The 19,024-nt window shown below is 33.2% G+C and overlaps 1 protein-coding gene across 1 annotated transcript in view; it reads right to left on the reverse strand.

Moving 5' to 3' along the window:
• The window catches only part of CD2AP (CD2 associated protein), a 137,004-nt gene that overhangs the window by 5,276 nt on the left and 112,704 nt on the right, over positions 1-19,024 (reverse strand). Inside the window, exons 12-17 of the mRNA XM_032861979.1 lie at positions 17,984-18,149; positions 17,434-17,576; positions 7,576-7,688; positions 6,742-6,843; positions 5,473-5,651; positions 1,822-1,885 (exon numbers count right to left, since the gene is read on the reverse strand). Coding sequence (XP_032717870.1) covers positions 1,822-1,885; positions 5,473-5,651; positions 6,742-6,843; positions 7,576-7,688; positions 17,434-17,576; positions 17,984-18,149 — 767 coding nt within the window. The remainder of the gene's footprint in view (positions 1-1,821; positions 1,886-5,472; positions 5,652-6,741; positions 6,844-7,575; positions 7,689-17,433; positions 17,577-17,983; positions 18,150-19,024) is intronic.

A 19,024-nucleotide genomic window follows, 5' to 3' on the forward strand; every position in this document is an offset into this window, starting at 1 on the left:
GAAAGATTAATTTGAGTTAAGAATGAGAGAAACTTAAAACAGCTAAACAGAAGATAAAGAGCATGGGGAGAGGACAAAAATACTAGGAACAAATAGATACAAGTGATGGAGTAAAGCTAACAGGGCTGAATGTGAATAGAACTAGAATGAAGTACCACGTCTGTAAGACTTGAAAGGCAATGGAATGATCAACAGAAACAGTCAGAAAAGCAGGAAAGGAAAATGATAAACATGAAAGAGGACATGCTAATTCTAAGATCACAGTGGAACATCCAGAAAGACTAGCAGCTGGAAATAGGACAGAAGCTGGAAAAAGGAGTCAGACTCAGATGAGAGAGGCACAAGAGCTAATCATGATGCTTGAGGGCTCAGGTAGGAAAAGAGAGGAGGGCCAAGGCAGGTCTAAAGGAACATTTTACTTAGAGAAAGGAAGAGGAGACTGAGAAGAATGCCGGATCACATAAATCAGGACAGAAAAAGTGGCAATAGTTTTAAAAATGTGAAATGCTGTAGAAACTGGAGACATTGGAGTTGCATTCAGTAAATCTAAAATGTAAGAGTTGTTAACGACTGAATTAAAGGTGAAGAATTAGAGACCACAGATGTACTTTTTTTTTTTTTAGTTGTTTATTTTGCAGTAAATGAAACTTAAGGCAGCTGGACCTGCAAGGGAGCTTTGGTTTTTTTAAAAAGTGGAAATATTGAATATTTTCACGAAAAAATGGAAAGTGCAAATAAAAGGGATACATCAGATTTAAGAGTAAGAACGGGGTTCTGATAATTTACCAAAGACCTTCATACACATTATCTCAATAACTAAAGCTAAAAGGCGATTAAGTGACTTCCTCAAGTTCAAACAGTGTCACTTAAACCTGAGAGCAAAGCTCTGAAGTCTGACTGTTTGTTAAAAATTTCAGCCTAACTGCTGATTTAATCACTCTAAACCCTAGTTTCCTCATCCTTAAAACAGGAACAATAATCCTTACCAGTTGTTATGTGCGTCCCCTGAGATAATGTACAGGAGGTGCCAAGCCTAACTGACACACAGTATAAGTCAGAAGAGGGGCTCAAGTTTTTTTTTGAAGTCCCATGTTCTTTCTGTTTCACAATGCTAACAAGAGAAATAGGGTAAGCAATAAGGCAAGATATAAATAGGGAGGCATATGAAATACAATATTAAGTACAGAATGAGAAGAGCCTCTGAAAAAAGGCAGAAAACACTTTTCCTGAAATAGGCAGAAAACAAGAATACAAATAAAGATCAAAGTATGTGCAAATGGAGCAGATGGAAAAATGGAAGATAAAATAAGTAAAATTGTCAGACATCAGAAAAGAGTGAAGATGATGACATTAGAGTTAAGAAGTAAATGCTCAGTGAGACATCAAGTCAACAAATCTACAGCCATCCCATTACCACCTTCACCACCACCACCTTTGCCTCCAGGCAAAAAAAAAGAATTAAAAAGAAAAAAGTTTAACTGTGGAAAAAAAAGAGAAATAGTTCAAAAAAGCAAGAGTGCAAAAGATCTAGAACTACACACTCTTATGAGGCCAGAACCATGTTCGTTTTATTTATGAATGTGTACCTTATGCCTCTCACACACTGCCTTAGAGAGCTAGCGCTCAAAAATATTTGCTTCACGAATGAACGGAATGTGAGAGGGAGTCAACTAGAGATTAATTAAATGGCTATCAAGCAGCAGGGAGTGTCCAACTTAAGTAGGACAGCATAACCGTAGTGAACCCAATCACCTAGAAGAGATGGAAAAACACATCTAGTTTATGCTGACTACAATCTCAATGTTAGGAGAAATGATTTACCTCTAGATTACTTCTCATTGCCTTCTCCTCTTCCAAATCCTTTCGTAGTTTTTCCAGTTCTTTCCTAAAAACAAACTATTTATTACTGTTAAGTCTTTCATTTAAACAATATATTTGACTAATGTTAACAGGATCTCTTACCTAACATACCAAAACATGGGAAAAACTTTTTAAAGAAAACAGCCATACTGATCGATAAAAATTTCAAATTCACGAATGGAATGGTTCAATACACAGTTAAAAGAAAACTCAGCAATACCATGGCAAACCCATCTGTGATAAGTAAGTTTTTAAGTGAAGAGAGAGAACAGCTCATGATAAAATAAAGAAATAATAACGGTCCTTTAGAAGCAATTTTCCATATTCAGTTATCGTGCTTTTTCCAGGCTGGACACTCAAAAGCCCAAACAATTTGGTAATGTCAAAACATGTCACAGTACAAGGCAAATTATTTAACAGGATTACCTGGACTGTACATTTCTCTTTCTCTATTTTTAAAAATTAAACATTACATTAAAATTACCAAACCAGTAACAAAATCTCTAGCCAATAATCCTTCCTCCTTAACTCATGTTTTCACTTTTCTGTGTTCCCATCTATCTTTTTTATATAGTCATCTCTCCACAGCTGTAAGTATGTATTTCACAAAGTATTTTAAAATATTTCCATATTGCTAAAATTATCATATTTATGATAATTGTTGCTTGACACTCAAATATCCAGGTTTTTTTGGTTAGTTGCTTTGGGGGGGGGGCAAGTGGAAAGAATAGAAATTTTATTTAACATCATGAATATTCAGTATATCAAATTTCTAAATCAAAGAGTAGGGACATTTTCACAGCTTTTGGACAACTAATAGGAAAATTTTCTTCAAGAGTATTATAGAAGTATTCGATTGAAAAATGCATGAAAATGCTCAGGAAGAAAGACTATATGAGAAAGTAAGGAACTTTTAAATTCTGTAGTTTCAAAACTAGTTTCTTCTATGGTTTTAATGATTATAAAACTATATTAAGAATAAATGTTCTACTATTTCAATTTAAATTATAATTTAAATATTTAACCCAAATTTATCTAGAGCTTATTTTGGTATATAATAGAAAATGTGCTAAAATATTAACTTTGTATTTCTAAAATGTTACTACTAAATGAATGCTTTCTTTTTCTAATTATTCTATTATTTTGAGTTTATTATATATTTAAATTATACCTAAATAAGGATCTATTCCTAAAATATTTATCCTATTATCATATTTTCATTATTTTTAAAAACGCATTTGTGAATATAAAATTTTTATGTAATTGTTTTCTTTTTACAAAAACAGATCAAACTACATTATCTTGTTCTATAACTTCTCAACTAAAGAGACTAATATATTTCTCTGTCAATCATTCCATGTCAATATCCTTCAATTTTTTTAATCCTTTAATTTTTTAATGATTTGTTCCAAACATTTTAGATTCTAATAATGCATAAAGACTATGTATTTGTAAGCTATAGCGATAAAATTATTAAAAAACCTAAGAATTCCAAGTCAGCTCAAGAAATAAATTATTATTACCAGTACCTCTGACCCGCAATGACCCACAATCCTACTTTCCTCCTCTCTTTTACAGGAAAAGTTCTACAGTCTTCCTTTTCTTTACTTACCACATATACAAATGTATCTTGAAATGACACACTGTTTGATTTTATATGCTTTTCAAACTTCGTGTAAAGGAAATAATACTGTATGCATGTCTCTAATGTCTCTAACTTGTTTTCCCCACCCTCAACACTTTTTCAGATGGATTCATGTTGACACATGTAGCCACAATCCATTCATTTTTTATTGCTGTACACTATATGGCATTTCATTGTATCAACACACCAGTATATGTTTATTCATTCTCCTGTGATGCTCTTATTTTTCAGATTAAAAAATCTGCCATCCATTTCATTTTCCCAGAGGAAATAAGACTTTGAAAACACCTTTTCAAAGACTTCTAAAATATCTGATATGTATACATAAATCATAAATATTTTATTCATCCTACAGCTACATTAAGAACACTTATAGGCAATTTGTAAATGTAATTATCAGTTCATTAATAATAGCAGACTTGGTATCAAAAATGTAAATTGTCAAAATCAACAAATCAGGAGCATTCTCTAATTCATACATGAATGGTGCTCAATAAATACTTACTAGATGAATGAACTTACAGTTTATAATGTGTACACTGCGGAATCTATTAAAAAAATCCGCATGATTCAGATAAACTGAAGGATAAAGAAAAGACCCATCATGTATCAAAAATACATTCTCTCTCTCTCTGTGTGTGTGTGTGTGTGTGTGTGTGTGTATATATTTTTTTTTTTAAAGATTTTATTTATTTATTTGACAGAGAGATCACAAGCAGGCAGAGAGGCAGGCAGAGAGAGAGGGGGAAGCAGGCTCCCTGCTGAGCAGAGAGCCCGATACGGGGCTCGATCCCAGGACTCCGAGATCATGACCTGAGCCGAAGGCAGCGGCTTAACCCACTGAGCCACCCAGGCGCCCCTATATATATATATTTTAAGTAGTCACTCAAGATAAATTGTTTGGGTCTACCTAAGAGACATCTGTAAAAGTGGTCTGCAACTACAAATGTATCAATTGTTAATCACAGTATCTTTTTTTTTTTTTTTTTTTTTTAAGAGAGAGAGAGAAAGGCTCATGGTAGGGAGGGTTAGAGGGAGAGGATCTCAAGCAGATGCCCCAATGAGTGTGGAGTCAGACATGGAGCTTGATCTCATAACCCATGAGATCTTAGAGGCTACAGGGGAAGAGCACTTGAAACCTCACCCTTTGCTCAGTTAGATTAACTGATCTTTGGACCTTTTTTACCTATTAGGTCTTTATAAGACTATGTTTAAAATGTTAGAAAGTTTTATTTTTATATTTATTTTTTAATGTTAACAACTTTTAAAGCTCAAATGATAACAGTTTTAGAAAAATATCTCTAAGCCAACAGAAAATATGTTTTCAGTTCTAGCTCTGCTTTTTAAGAACTGTATGATCTTAGGTAAACAGCTTTACCTCTCTGAACCTTTACTTCTTCAGTTAAAAGAGAGGGGAGCTATAGTAGGTGATCTTTTACATTTGTTTTCACTAAAAAGTCCCGAACTCTCACTTAGGATCTCACCACACAGTATTATCAGAAAGTTTCAGAATTAAAAGAATGGCCTTAGAGATTCACCTATTCCCAACCCCTTGGTTTTATTTACACACCAATCTCAACCCTAACAGAGACAGTGATCCAGTCCCTCTGAAAAGTAAATATACATATAGATACACTCCAGATCCAAAATACAATGTAACTTTTCCTAATATTTTTAAGACTGATTAACCCATGTGTTTGACCAGAGATTTCTATCCTTGAATGAATTATGGGTACATATATACCTTTCCCACAATAAGCTTATGACAACAAGTTTTCTAACTCAAGTTTTTTGCAGAGAGGACAGAAGCACTATTAAGGAAAATTTCTTTGGAAACATATCTGCTTATACAAGAAATTTGGCAGATAACTTGATAGAATTCTACTCAATTCTACTTGATAGAATTTGAAAGAATTCTTTACATACGTGTTAAGTAATTTTCAGAGAATAAAACAAGGGCTACTTACCCATGATCCTTTTTCAGCGCTTCTACAATGCAGAGCAATTCAATAATCTGAGCTCTAAGTTCATCCAAGGGATTTTTTTTCCCATCATCTGATTCTACTTTAGCTTTGACGTCTAATGGAGTTAAAAAAGCAGCCATATTTGGTTTAGCACTTGAGGGTGTTGAAAGGTACAGAGATGGCTGAAAACATAACAGAAAATTTTATTTTATTTGTATTTATATTATGTCTAAGTAAAAAAAAATGTATAGCAAGGAGATAAATAACTAAAATAATACTTCAAGATAAATGGTAACTTTGGAAATTCAAAAAGCAGTTTGATATTCACAACTGGTAAAACGAGCAGACAACCAGATAATAAACTTGCAATCACTAGGAGTTTATGTGAGAAATGTCAAAAGACTAATAATAATAATTTTTAAAAAGTGGAAAAGAGAAAAAAAACCTGTTAGAGCTATCTTATGAATGGTCTGCCGAGTGGAGCATCTAGAGGCAAGAACATATCAGCATTATTCAGGTGCTGCTTTGATCCTCCACAGTAGTCATTACTTAAAATTTCCAAAGAGTTTCATTTAAAAATAATTATGAGGAATTGAGTAAGTCCACTGAAGAGGCATGAATCCATGGCCCATGATGCCCTTTTTATTATTTCACTAAAGTAACAGGAAATCAAATTTCAATTGACTGCTGACAAACTGAGAGAAGAATCAGATTAAGTGTATCTGATAAACTGGAAGAACAGCCAAAAGCCCTTGGAATGAATCTGAGGAGGAAACATGAATTTCTTAAATATAAGATGTGTGTAAGTTGGGATACTACAATCTTAAGTAAAAACAGCAAGAGTTTAGAAGAGTCTTAATACCATGTAATAAATGGAAAAATCCATGTACACTGCCATTCATTCCAGTATATATTCAGTGCTTATTACTGTGCTGAACACCAAGCTAGGTTAGAAGTAAATTTTGGCTTATGTAATAATGTAATGATGGCTTCTGGCTAAAGAGTGTATGTTTAAATGGGAAAATGAAACAGATCTATGCCTTAAAAAATATGAAATGTATAACATTTATACTACTCATTTAAAATAAGCTTTTTAAAAAATAACCTACAGAGGACAGTGTTACTTTAGAAACTCAATTTTTTGGCAGGAATTTTTTTTTTTTTAATTTCTTGGCAAAAGACAATTTTTAGAAGACATTTTAAATTCCACTATTTTGGTGTTCACAAAGAATCCTACAAATTATACAAATCTTAGGCCACAATGCCCCTCACCTTTGGAGAGTAGCATGAATCCTTTTTAAATTCAGACGGCTTTAAGTTGGCACCATCTTCTTCTTTTGGTAACTTCAAGATTTTTTCTGGGCTTTGAGTTGGCTAAATGATTTTTTAAAATCAAGAAACAGAAAATACCAAAGAAGGAAAAGGCAATAAACATTTGGATAATAAACTAAGTAACTTTTATCACTGTTTTCCGCAGCTACTGCTCCAGATAGTCCATTATTATTAACAGGATATTACGTAATTTCAAGCTGAATAACACACTTGCATATCTGGAAGGTTAAAAATAGCCTGCCTCTTAGCAAAAAAAATTTTCTCTACTTTGGTAATTTAAAAGTGCTGTAGTGCTCAAAAGCTAACATATTAATAATAAAGCACTACCAGCATTCCAAATAATGTATAGAAAGCATAAAAAGAAGTTACACATTTAGATACCAGCATTAGTACTACAAAAAAACCTCACTATGTCAGAGGAAAAGAATGTTTCATTCTTTACTAAGGTGAATATGTACCACTCAATTCTAATTTTCGTTGTGAGATGGGTAGATTAAAAGGATACTCAGACCCCTTTTGGCCCTGAGTTCTGTGGTTATGGTCTCGGGACAGCTCTTTATTCCTGATTCTGTAACCTTCATTGCAACCCTCTCTGAAATGAACATGACCCCACATTTCCCTAAATATAACCAACCACTTACCACTTGAGTATAACACCTATCTTCCTGATTTTTAAACTTTGGTGGAGTTGTAAATCATCCCTCATTCCTATCTTTAGAAGAATTCTGGCTCTGCTAAATTCTCTCTGTTTTAGAACAGTAAAGTATAACTCACAGAATGTCCACCATTGAAGCGGCCAGGCAATCTTCTTCCAGGCATCTTCGGTCTATTTGCAGTGAGATGTAGCAAGTTTTCTGAGGAAGCTATGTCATCAAAATTTACAAGATCTAGAGAATAAAATTAAATGTATCTACTAAGAGATAACTGTACACTTTAAAAGGTAAAAAAGAATGTTTCTGGATTTCTAACAAACTATACATTAAAAAGTCCCACTAGGACTCACAAGCTAACCTGTGCTTTTCATATGCATTTGGAAAACAACACTCACCCTTAAAAACAAACATTCTCTTTACCTGACACATTTTACAGCATAAGACAACTAACAATAGAAAGTTCATGTTTCCAATAGACCTCAACAAAAGTTCTTATTGAAAAAAAAAATCTGAACCAAAAATTACAGTACCATAAAAAAACTATCATCTTAAGTTCTTGCTTATAAAAACGGATGATCTACTTCAACTCATAATTAATTACAATGTATCAGAAAATTAACGTAGAAAATGTTTTAAATTTTGAGTAGTATCCTAATGTTCAAATTTTAAGAACTCAATTGTATGTGGGACCCTGATGCTTTCCAACTGTAAAGTGAGAGTATAATTTAATGGATCTTTGTGTGTGTGTGTGTGTGTGTGTGTGTGTGTGTGTGTGTGTGTGTATTGTAGCTGAGACTCAAACTGTTCATAGTTCATTGCACTTTTGCTTCAACATCATCATATTTAGGAACTATAAGACAGTCATAAATCAAAGGCAAATAGGGTATCAAAGAAAAATGTTACAAAGATCATTCACTTGTTTTCCCACCATCAAAGGCTGGTTGACCTCTGATCCAATAACTTGGTTTTAAAGAAAAATCTATGTGCCTCTAAAACAATGGCATATAATACATTCCCTTTTCCTAGATGATCCAGAAAACCCTGGTAAAAGAGGTGATTTTTAATTTTGAAACCTAGAAATCTGTAAGCGATATAAGAATCCTGACGATAACTCCGGACACCTCCATTGTCAATACAATCTTCCCTCAGCCCAGATTCCAAACTAGTGATATTAATCACAGTTGAGGTACTTGATATGGCAGCAGATATCTTTGGTTTAATCTTCCAGATACAGAATTAATTCTGCACATCCCCATTGCCTAGATGTTTATAATGCTTTCTGTCAAATATTTAGATAACCAAACTCAGTGATTTGTTAATTCTTAAAAGACATCTAAAGATAATTATTTCTGCCCTCAAAGCTTATTCATCAATTTTCATATTCAAAGTTAGCAATTTAGGAAAAAATGTTAAGGGTAAAAGGGCACAAAGGTAAGGCATAAGAAAAGGTATCACTGTTTGGTAATACACATTTTATAACAAATTTAAGTATTTGTTGACCTCTGTTAATTCTTTTCCATCCTCCCATTCTGGGATTACTTTGTGTATTCTATTTTATATCTAGTCATCTACTCATCAGCCTAATACATCTCAATAGGCAATCAAATGTGCTCAGTTTAATTTTGGTCTTAAGTCTTTTGACATTTGTTTATAATTATAAAATATAACAAACCATAATAAGAGACACAGTGGCCTTCATGGAAAATGGATTGTATAGTGTGAAAGACCTTGAGTTTAAATATATTTTTAAATATTTCATTTTATTTGTAAATGTCATAAAGAAAATCAGTATTTTAAAAAATGTTAAAAGTATGCTATAGTTTGAAGGGTTAAAAATTACTTTTAACACTGATAAATGTGTATTGACAACCTATCAAAAAAATCCTTGAAAAGTACAATCCAATAATTTTGGCCTGTGAAGATTATTTTCAAATGCATATTTAAGCAACTTGCAGAAAGAAAAAAAAAAAACAGAAAAACACAGGAAGGGATAAAGATAAATGAAACTGAAAGGATAAATAAAAGGTAGATTTAAAAAATTATAGAGCATGCTCATGTAAAAATGCCTTCCGTATGTCAAGTTTTGGGGTACAACACCAAGACAAATAATTTTACTATTCTAAAACTCTCTCAGGTCCTCCATTTAAGCCATTAGGTTAGTAAAAAACAGTGCACATTTTGGACTCGTGATACATTTGAACACATTCAAAATTTACCTAAGAGTAGTAACAGTGGATTTATACTGTACACATGGCATGAAAGGCATGACAATCACTGAACTCTTACAATTATATTGCCACTCTGCCAGCCATTTATATTTCTACACATTGCCTAAGAAGACATGGAATTTTTAAAAAGTCAAAATGAAGTATCAAATTCTGGGAGAAAATAAACTGACTTACACGGTTTTCAATTAAAACAAAAACTTTTATCAAAATAATATCTTAAGCTAATCAGGATAATTTTTCCAACATGAATTTCATTTTACTTTCAAATGGAAAACCAAAAGGGTTAGAATAGACAGACAAACATGTACACTTTTAGTACAATTACAAAGAAAAATCAATGTGCACCACCTATTTATATGGAAATATTGTTTTGATTTCTTTTATAAATTGTCATCTTACCAAAATGGAGAAAGGTAGGATAATTTCCTGACACGTAAGAAGGGAAACATGGCAAACAGGCTAGGAAACAAAATCTGGAAAGAAAAGTCAAGGATAGGAATGTCTAGAAAAAAGACTAAATCAAAAAATTATTTTACAAAGCAGGAAAAAGGAACAGTTGTAGAATGAATAGAACCGTTTAGTGTTTAGCATATACCTATTGCAGTTTATCTAAACTCACATAAGATGTATATTAGATTTTAGATTATTTTGTCTTTCAAAAGAAAAAAATGATTAGTATTAATTCAATATACCTTAAGTAGAAAGAAGCCTTTTTAAAATTACGCACTGAACACCAAGACTGCTTCAAAAGGATGTTTTAGTAAAAAATTAAAGCTCAGAGTAATAAATCAATAATAACAACTCATTAATATCGTTGTAACAAAAATTAAACTACCTTTCAGTCAAGTTTTAGTCTTCAGGAAATGACAGTTAATTACAATGAAAGAGAATTTTAATTCTATAATATAATAAAAGAAAAACATGACAAACAGTATTTTTAAGCATCTCATTATAAAAATACAACTTGTATAACATTCAAAATCACATAATACATAAATGAATCGTCAATTATGCCTTATATGATACTCTATAAAGAAATTATCAAGAAAATTACTATAAGAAAATAGTAATTTTGCTCTCTGCTCCTATTCTACAGGTAAAGTCAACATTTTAGGGTGTGGGTTTTTTTTTTTTTTATCCTAGTTTAGATATAGACTCATTATTTAGTGTCTACCACTCAACAGGTAAGCATCTTATTAGAAGAATTCCACCTGAAATTCTTTCTGGAAGAAACAAATGAATAAACATTGAGAACATAATTCAAACAAAAATAGATTAACCGGGCGCCTGAGTGGCCCAGTGGGTTAAGCCTCTGCCTGAGGCTCAGGTCATGATCCCAGGATCCTGGGATAGAGGCCTGCAATAGCAACAGCATCAGCATCATCTTAAGCATCATCTCATTGGGCTCTCTGCTCAGCGGGGAGCCTGCTTCCTCCTCTCTCTCTGCCTGCCTCTCTGCCTACTTGTGATCTGTGCGTGTGTGTGTGTGTGTGTGTGTGTGTGTGTGTGTGTTAAATAAATAAATAAAATCATTAAAAAAGAAAAATTTTTAAAAACAGATTAACTATCAAAGAATGTTTCACTATTTAACAATGAATGCCTTAGAGTCAAATAATATTATGTATCTCTATAATTTCCTTTTAACCCAAGCACAATTTATCATAGAAAACAATCAAAAAGGATAAAATACTGTAACACTATAAGAATATTTCATCAGCACTGCTTTCTCAATGTAATAGGTATGTTACCACTAAATCTTCTATCTTGTATTCTAAGACTAATGTGCAAACCAATTTTATGTCCCAGAGAACTTACTATTTTAGAAATATTTAGACTATGTGAACTTTATAATTAACCAGTAGTTGCAGTGAGATTATCCTAAACCTTTTTTTTTTTTTTTAAGATTTTATTTATTTGCCAGAAAGAGAGAAGTAAGCAGAGGGAGCTGCAGAGAGAGGGAGAAGCAGGCTCCCCACTGAGAAGGAAGCCTGATGTGAGGCTCTATCCCAGAACCCCAGAATCATGACCTGAGCCGAAGGCAGATGCTTCACTTACTGAGCCACCCAGGTGCCCCCCTCCCAAACCAATTTTTAACGAAATGTTTAAAAAAGAGGAAAAAAATTAAAACATAGATGCAATTTATAGTACTATCTTATATATAAGAGAATATATACTGAAGGACATTTATTTTAAAAATAGCTTATAAATGGCTTTATATACAGTATAATCATATCTGAGAGTAGTGTCAGGAATTTACATCCTTAACAGTGAAGAGCAGAAACAGAATGAGACGAGATTATCAACAGGGGAAAGGAAAAGAAGGGAAGTAACATTTTATAACATCTTCCTTGTCAGCTATTCTAGCAGGTATCACAGGCATACTGGATCATTCAATTATCATTTAAATGCAAAAACAGATTAGGAAACAAGACAATGATAATTTGCTAATAATTTAAAACTCACATTTTTAATAACAAAGTGTACTTACTACTCTATCACCTGAAATTATTATTTTATGTAATAAGGAGACTCTAAGATGACTTTCATGTATGTTTTAAACTTTCTGAAACATGTTAAAGCGCTAGGTTTATATTTAAAAATTTGAAACCTCAAACTGTGCCAAAAATATAAATTAATATGTGCCTCAATTATATGCCAAATTTGAGGCTGTTTTTGATGCAGAACATAGTGTTCTCTTAAGGTGTCAATATCTCAAAAAGAAGAGTTTAAACACTTTTATACTACAAATACTAAAAACATAATATTCTAATAAAAAATGGACATGAGGAATAACGTGAATTGAAGTTCAGAACATGAGCTGTATGCTATCAGTAGTCAGGCCTTTTGTCTTAGCATATTATTTATGTGCCTAAAATAGTAATGGGATCTAACATTTGCTCAGTAAGTATTTCCAATCTAATATGAACACAATTTCCAAAACTTTCAGGTATATCTCATTTTACTTAACTTTGCAAGACAAGTCCATTTTTTACAAATTGAAGGTTGCTGGCAACCCTGTGATAAGCAAGTCCATCGATGCCGTTTTTTCAACAGTATTGCATATCTCTGTATCACATTTTGATAATTCTCGCAATATTTCCAACTTCTTCAGTACTATTATATTTGTTATTGTGATCTATGATCACTTTGATGTTACTATTGTAACCATAATTAACTGTGCCACGTAAGATGTTTAATTTAATCTGTAAGCATTGTGTATATTCTGACTGCTCCAAATGAAGCTGCTTCCCACCTCTCACCCTCTCTTTAAGCCTCCCTATTCTCTCAGAAACAATAACACTGAAATTGGAGCAATTCATAACCCTCTAAATGTTGGAGTAAAATGAAAAATAACATATCTCACTTTCAATCAAAAGCTAGAAACGATTAAGCTTAGTTAGGAAAGCATACAGAAAACCGAAATAGGCCAAAAGCTACATCTCTTGCACCAGTTAGCCAAACTGTGAATGCAAAGGAAAAGTTCGTGAAGAAAATTAAGTGTTACTCCAATGAACACACAAATTATAGAAAGCAAACAAACTTATTGCTGAAAGTTTCAGTAGTCTGGATGAAAGATCAAACCAGGCACAACATTCATTCCCTTAAGCCAAAGCCTAATCCTGAGCAAGGCCCGCACTCTCTTCAATTCTGTGAAGGCTGAGAGAGGTGGGAAAGCTGCCCCCCCCCCCAAAAAAAGTCTGAAGCTAGCTGAAGTTGGTTCATGGAGTTTGAGGAAAGAAGTCATCTCCATAACATAAAAGTGCAAACAAAAGCAGCAAGTGTTGATGAAGAAGTTACAGCAAGTTGTTATACAGATGATCTAGCTAATTAATGAAGGCTGCTTCACTGAACAACAGGTTTTCAACATAGATGAAACAGCCTTACAGTAGAATAAGATGCTATCTGGGACTTTCATAGCCAGAGGGGAGAAATCAATGTCTGGCCTCAAAGCTTTAAAGGACAGGCTGACTCTCTTTATTAGAAACTAAGGCCGCTAGTGACTTTAAGTTGAAGTCAATGCTCATTTACCATCCTGAAATTCCTAGGACCCTTAAGAATGATGTTAAATCTGTGCTCTATAAATGAGACAACAAAAAAGGACAGCAGCACATCTGTTTACAACATGGTTTACTCAATATTTTAATCCCACTGTTGAAACCTACTGCTCAGAAGATTCTTTTCAAAAGCATTACTGCTCCCTGAAAATGCATCTTGTTACCCAAGAACTCTGATGCAGATGTACAATATTAATGTTGTTTTCATGCCAGCTAATCTAACAACCATTCTGTAGCCCAAGGATTAAGGAGTAATTGTGACTTTCTTCTGACTTTCAAGTCTTATTATTTAAGAAATACATTTCATAACACTGTAACTTCCAGGGATAATGATTCCTCTGATGGCTTTTGACAAAGTAAATTAAAAACCTTCACAGGGGGTGGGGAGGTGTTGCACTTGGGTGGCTCAGTTGCTTAAGCAAGTGCCTTTGGCTCAGGTCACGATCCTAGAGTCCTGGGATCTGAGTCCCCCTATCAGGATCCCTGCTCAGCAGGGAGTCTGCTTCTCCCGATGATCTCTCTCCTCTCATGCTCTCTCGCTCTCTCTCAAATAAATAAAATCTTTAAAAAAAAAAAAACCCACTTTCTGAAAAGCATTCACAATTCTAGATGCTATTAAGAGCACTGGGGATTCATGGGAGAGGTCAAACAGGAGTTTGGAAGGAGATGATTACTTTCAAGGATTACTTTGAGGTGATCAAGACCTCAGAGGAGGAAAGGACTGCAGATGTGGTAGAAGTACCAAGAGAACTAGAATTAGAAGTGGAGCCTGAAGAGGTCACTGAATTGCTATAAATCTCACGATAAAACTTTACAGATGAGCAAAGAAAGTGGTTTCTTCAGATGAAAACTATGCCTGGTGAAGATGCTATGAAAAATGTTGAAATGACAATAAACCATATAGAATAGTAGATAAACTTAGTTGATAAAGCAGAGGCAGGGTTTGAGAGGACTGACTTCAATTAGAAAAAAGTGCTACTGTAAGTAAAATGTTATCAAGCAGTATCATGTGCTACAAATAAACTGTTCGTGAAAGGAAAAGTCAACTGATGTAGAAAACTTCACTGTTGTCTTATTTTAGAAAATGCCACAGCCACCCCAGCCTTCATCAGCCACCACCCTATCAATCAGTAGCCATCAACATTAAGGCAAGACCCTCCACCAGCAAAAAGATTATGACTTGCTAAAAGTTCAGATGATGGTTACCATTTTTTAGCAATAAAGTTATTTTTTAGTTGAAGTATGTCCATTTTTTTTTAGTCATAATGCTAATGCACATTTAACAGAGTATAGTATGGTGTAAAAGTAACTTTTATATGCACAGGAAACCAAAAAGTTCATTTGAATCACTTTGTTGCAATATTCACTTTATTGCAATGGTCTGGAATAGAATTCTAGGTATCTCTGTGGTAGGCTTTGTGTATTTCCTGAACTTAACTGAGTGTTAAGTGTAGTACACCAAAGGCAGCCAGATAGTGAAAGAAATAAAGGACAGTAGTTTGGAAGTTAGCTGTTAGTTTTCTGTCCTTATATATGCCTCAGTTTCTCTAAATTTCTTTCTTATTTATTTGAAGGGAAAAAAACAAGGAATTTGCAAACCCTGTTTCACAAGGCCTCTCTGTTTTTTAATGAAAGAATAAATAATAGCTATAGATAAAAGTAAAAATTGGGACCAAAAAGAGTAAAAAAATCAAATTTTACAAACCACCAATAGTTTGACATTATTACATGTGTTATTTTATTTTATTTATTTGAAAGAGAGAGCACAAACAGTGGGAGTAGCAAAGAAAGAGGGAGAAACAGGATTCCCAAAGATCAGGGAGCCTGATCTGGGGCTAAATCTCAGGACCCTGAGATCATGACTTGAGCCAAAAGCAGCCGCTTAACTGACTGAGCCACCCAGATGCCCCTAAAGGATATATATATATATATATATTTTTTTTTTTAAAGATTTTATTTATTTATTTGACAGACAGAGATCACAAGTAGGCAGAGAAGCAGGCAGAGAGAGGAGCAAGCAGGCTCCCCGCTGAGCAGAGAGCCCGATGCGGGGCTCGATCTCAGGACTCTGGGATCACGACCTGAGCCGAAGGCAAAGGCTTTAACCCACTGAGCCACCCAGCCGCCCCCCTAAAGAATATTTTTTAAAAACCTTCTATAAAGAACATTTTTTTGTTTTGTTTTTTATTTTTTTTAAAGATTTTATTTATTTATTTATTTGACAGAGATAGAGAACAAGTAGACAGAGAGGCAGGCAGAGAGAGAGAGAGGAGGAAGCAGGCTCCCCGCTGAGCAGAGAGCCCGATACGGGGCTCTATCCCAGGACCCTGAGATCATGACCTGAGCCGAAGGCAGAGGCTTTAACCCACTGAGCCACCCAGGTGCCCCCATTTTTTTGTTTTTATTTCACTAAGAATAAATAACAATTTTCACCAGATAAAACACACTAAGTATATTTGAGTATTTCTAAAATATAATCAAATAATTTTCATAAGTTATTAATGAATATGGCTTCATCCAGAGCAGGCAGGATCTAAATATATGATTAAATAATCTATAAAACATTCAAATTAAAAATCTGAGGGAATCCATGTGTAGGTCAGAGCTTTTGTATTAGCAAAATGACAATTCGGAAAAATAATAAAATCACCTAACAGTTTTCAAAAGGTAGGAAGTAGCATATTTTACAGTACAGTGACAAAAAACCCCTAAGTATAATTGCCCTTTAAGTCTGAATATAAATATGAAATGTTACTATGAAGGCTAAACGTATTAAGACACTAAAACTTTTAAAAAAAGAATATCATGAGCACTTTATATAAGGGGGATTTAAAAAGTTCTCTTCTGCTTTATGTCATCCTGGACACTTGATGTGTCTATAGCTTAATTTCTTTAGAAGCAAAATAGCATCTGCCTTTTAGAGTTACTATTAAGATAAAATAAGGATACATATGAGAAAGTACTCTGAAAATGTAAAAAAAAAAAAAAACTAAAACCAAATGCAAGGTAGTATATAATAATCATTACTACAATGGTAATGATTGCGCTATGCTTTTAATATTGAGACCTTTATCAAAACTTCCCTGTTTCAGGTTTTCCATTTTACAACTAAGAGATATAAAAGACCAGGAGACAAAGATGATTGATGGGTTGAAAAATCAGTCCTAAAACTTAAAGAACAATATTTAACTAAGGAAGTAAAGCCTCCTAATATACATACACAGAGAAAGAAAGAGAGAGTCATTAAAAAGCATATTTTCCTGAATTAAAAACAAAAGTATCTTGAGATAAAGTAGAAAAGTAAAAATAATCTTCAATATAATTGTGCTGGTATTGATAATCTATTGATCTATTGATAATCTACGATCATCTCTCTGTTTATCCTTAAACTTTTAAAACTAAAATGTATTCCTATCTGCCTGAGTAGTATGGACTTTCCATTATGAGGGGACAAAATATATGATAAATGGATGATCTTTTAATCCATTTCTTAGTCCTTATATGAATCAAGTATTTTGCTCATTTATCTTCTTTTAGTTCTATTTTTCTCTTTTGGCTTCATAGATTTTAAACAAATTCTAATTAATTTCCATTCTATCCACACATAAAATACGTACACAAATTTCTTAAACAGTTTCTGAAAACTGGATTGGCAACTTTTTTTTAAATGCACCACCTTTCTACATGTTAACTTACCTGTTTCTTTAGAGCTCCTAACTGTAAATGAATCTAGGTCTACTGATTTCGGTCTAAGTGGTAACTGTTCAGAATCTAGCTTTGGTTTTGATACCGGCTCAGTTTCAAATTTTGATGAATTGGTAGAAACTTCCCCATTAATCCTGAAATGAGAAAATCAATCATATGTAGAAATCACTTGTATGTGAATCATAACCATTTTTTAATATTGTGAATTAATGACACTGAAGATGTTATAGCACAGTAAGTTTTCTTTCTGTTCCACAAAATTATTTCCATAAACATAAACCTCCACAATAAGACTAATCACAATAAAATCAGAAATGTAAAAACAGCCTACTAGGTGTATATTCATACCTAGTATGAATATAAATCATTTAACAGTCATTACAGTCTACAGAAAAAAATATGAAAAATAAATACTTTAAAAATTATTTTGACATTTAGAAAAGCAGTCTAGCCAATTATGTCAAAGGCAGGTAACCAATAAACTAAATTAGCTAAGTTACCTAAATTAAAATGACCTAATTTAAAATTAGATAAAACTTACTTGGCTATAGGAGGTGGCGGAGGGACTGGTTTTTCAGGTCGCTTTGGGTATATTGTTCCAGGAGATCTCAATAAATTATTGGCTTTGGTGGGTGGAGTAGGCTTCTTTGGTGGGACTTGTGGAGCGGCTGGTTTAGAAGGTTTCTGTTCCAGTATTGATTTTTCATCTGGTTATTTAAAAATATTTAATAAGTCATTAATAATCAAAATTATTTAGGTTTTTCTTTCTTACAGCTAACATCAGGCTGAAAATGTGTAAAACAGAGCCATTATTGTTTGTGTTCACTTTAAAGTTATAATTTAATAAGCTTAAATATCTAAAATAAAGCTTACTTTGGTGGGAAGGAGGATCACAATAAGCTTCTGAGCAACAAATAATGCCCAGTTCTTACTGTCTTCCCAGCATTCTTTGTTTTTAGGAGCGGTATACTACTCAAATATAATCACATATGATTTTACTCTAAGCATACCAGAGTATAAGTGTTATCTATGCCTAAATCCAGACCACTTTCTGAGACTGAAATATAGTAAACTTGTGACATTTAACATACTTATTTAAAAATAATCACAATGACAAGAAAAATATCAAATGTTAAGAAAAACAGGCTAATCTGACTAGTCACAGATGAGAAAATTACAGGCCTGTATTTATAATCCTCACAATTGTACTAGGAATATATTAACACAATTTCATTTTTTCTAGTTTATTAATATCATTAATAATTCTATGAACTAGATAAGAAAATATGCTGGAAATAAACAACACTGGAACGATTTTAAGCCATGTTAATAAAAACAATTTTATCACCAAAAAGGTATGGTATTATATACAATGACATACTTGGCTCCTGATCTTTCAAGGACTAAGACGAAATATTAAAACTAACACACATATGTGACTCTTAAACACAAGCGAGCAAACTGGTGGTTGCCAGAGGGGAAGTGGGTAGGAGAATGGGCGAAATAGATTTTTTTTAATTGCCACAGGTGCACACATACTAGATATTCGTAATAGCAGTCAGCAAAAATGTATCTAACACAT

Source organism: Lontra canadensis, unplaced genomic scaffold, assembly GCF_010015895.1.
Source record: "Lontra canadensis isolate GAN:19392208 unplaced genomic scaffold, GSC_riverotter_1.0 scaffold23, whole genome shotgun sequence".
NCBI classification, from domain to species: Eukaryota; Metazoa; Chordata; class Mammalia; order Carnivora; family Mustelidae; genus Lontra; species Lontra canadensis.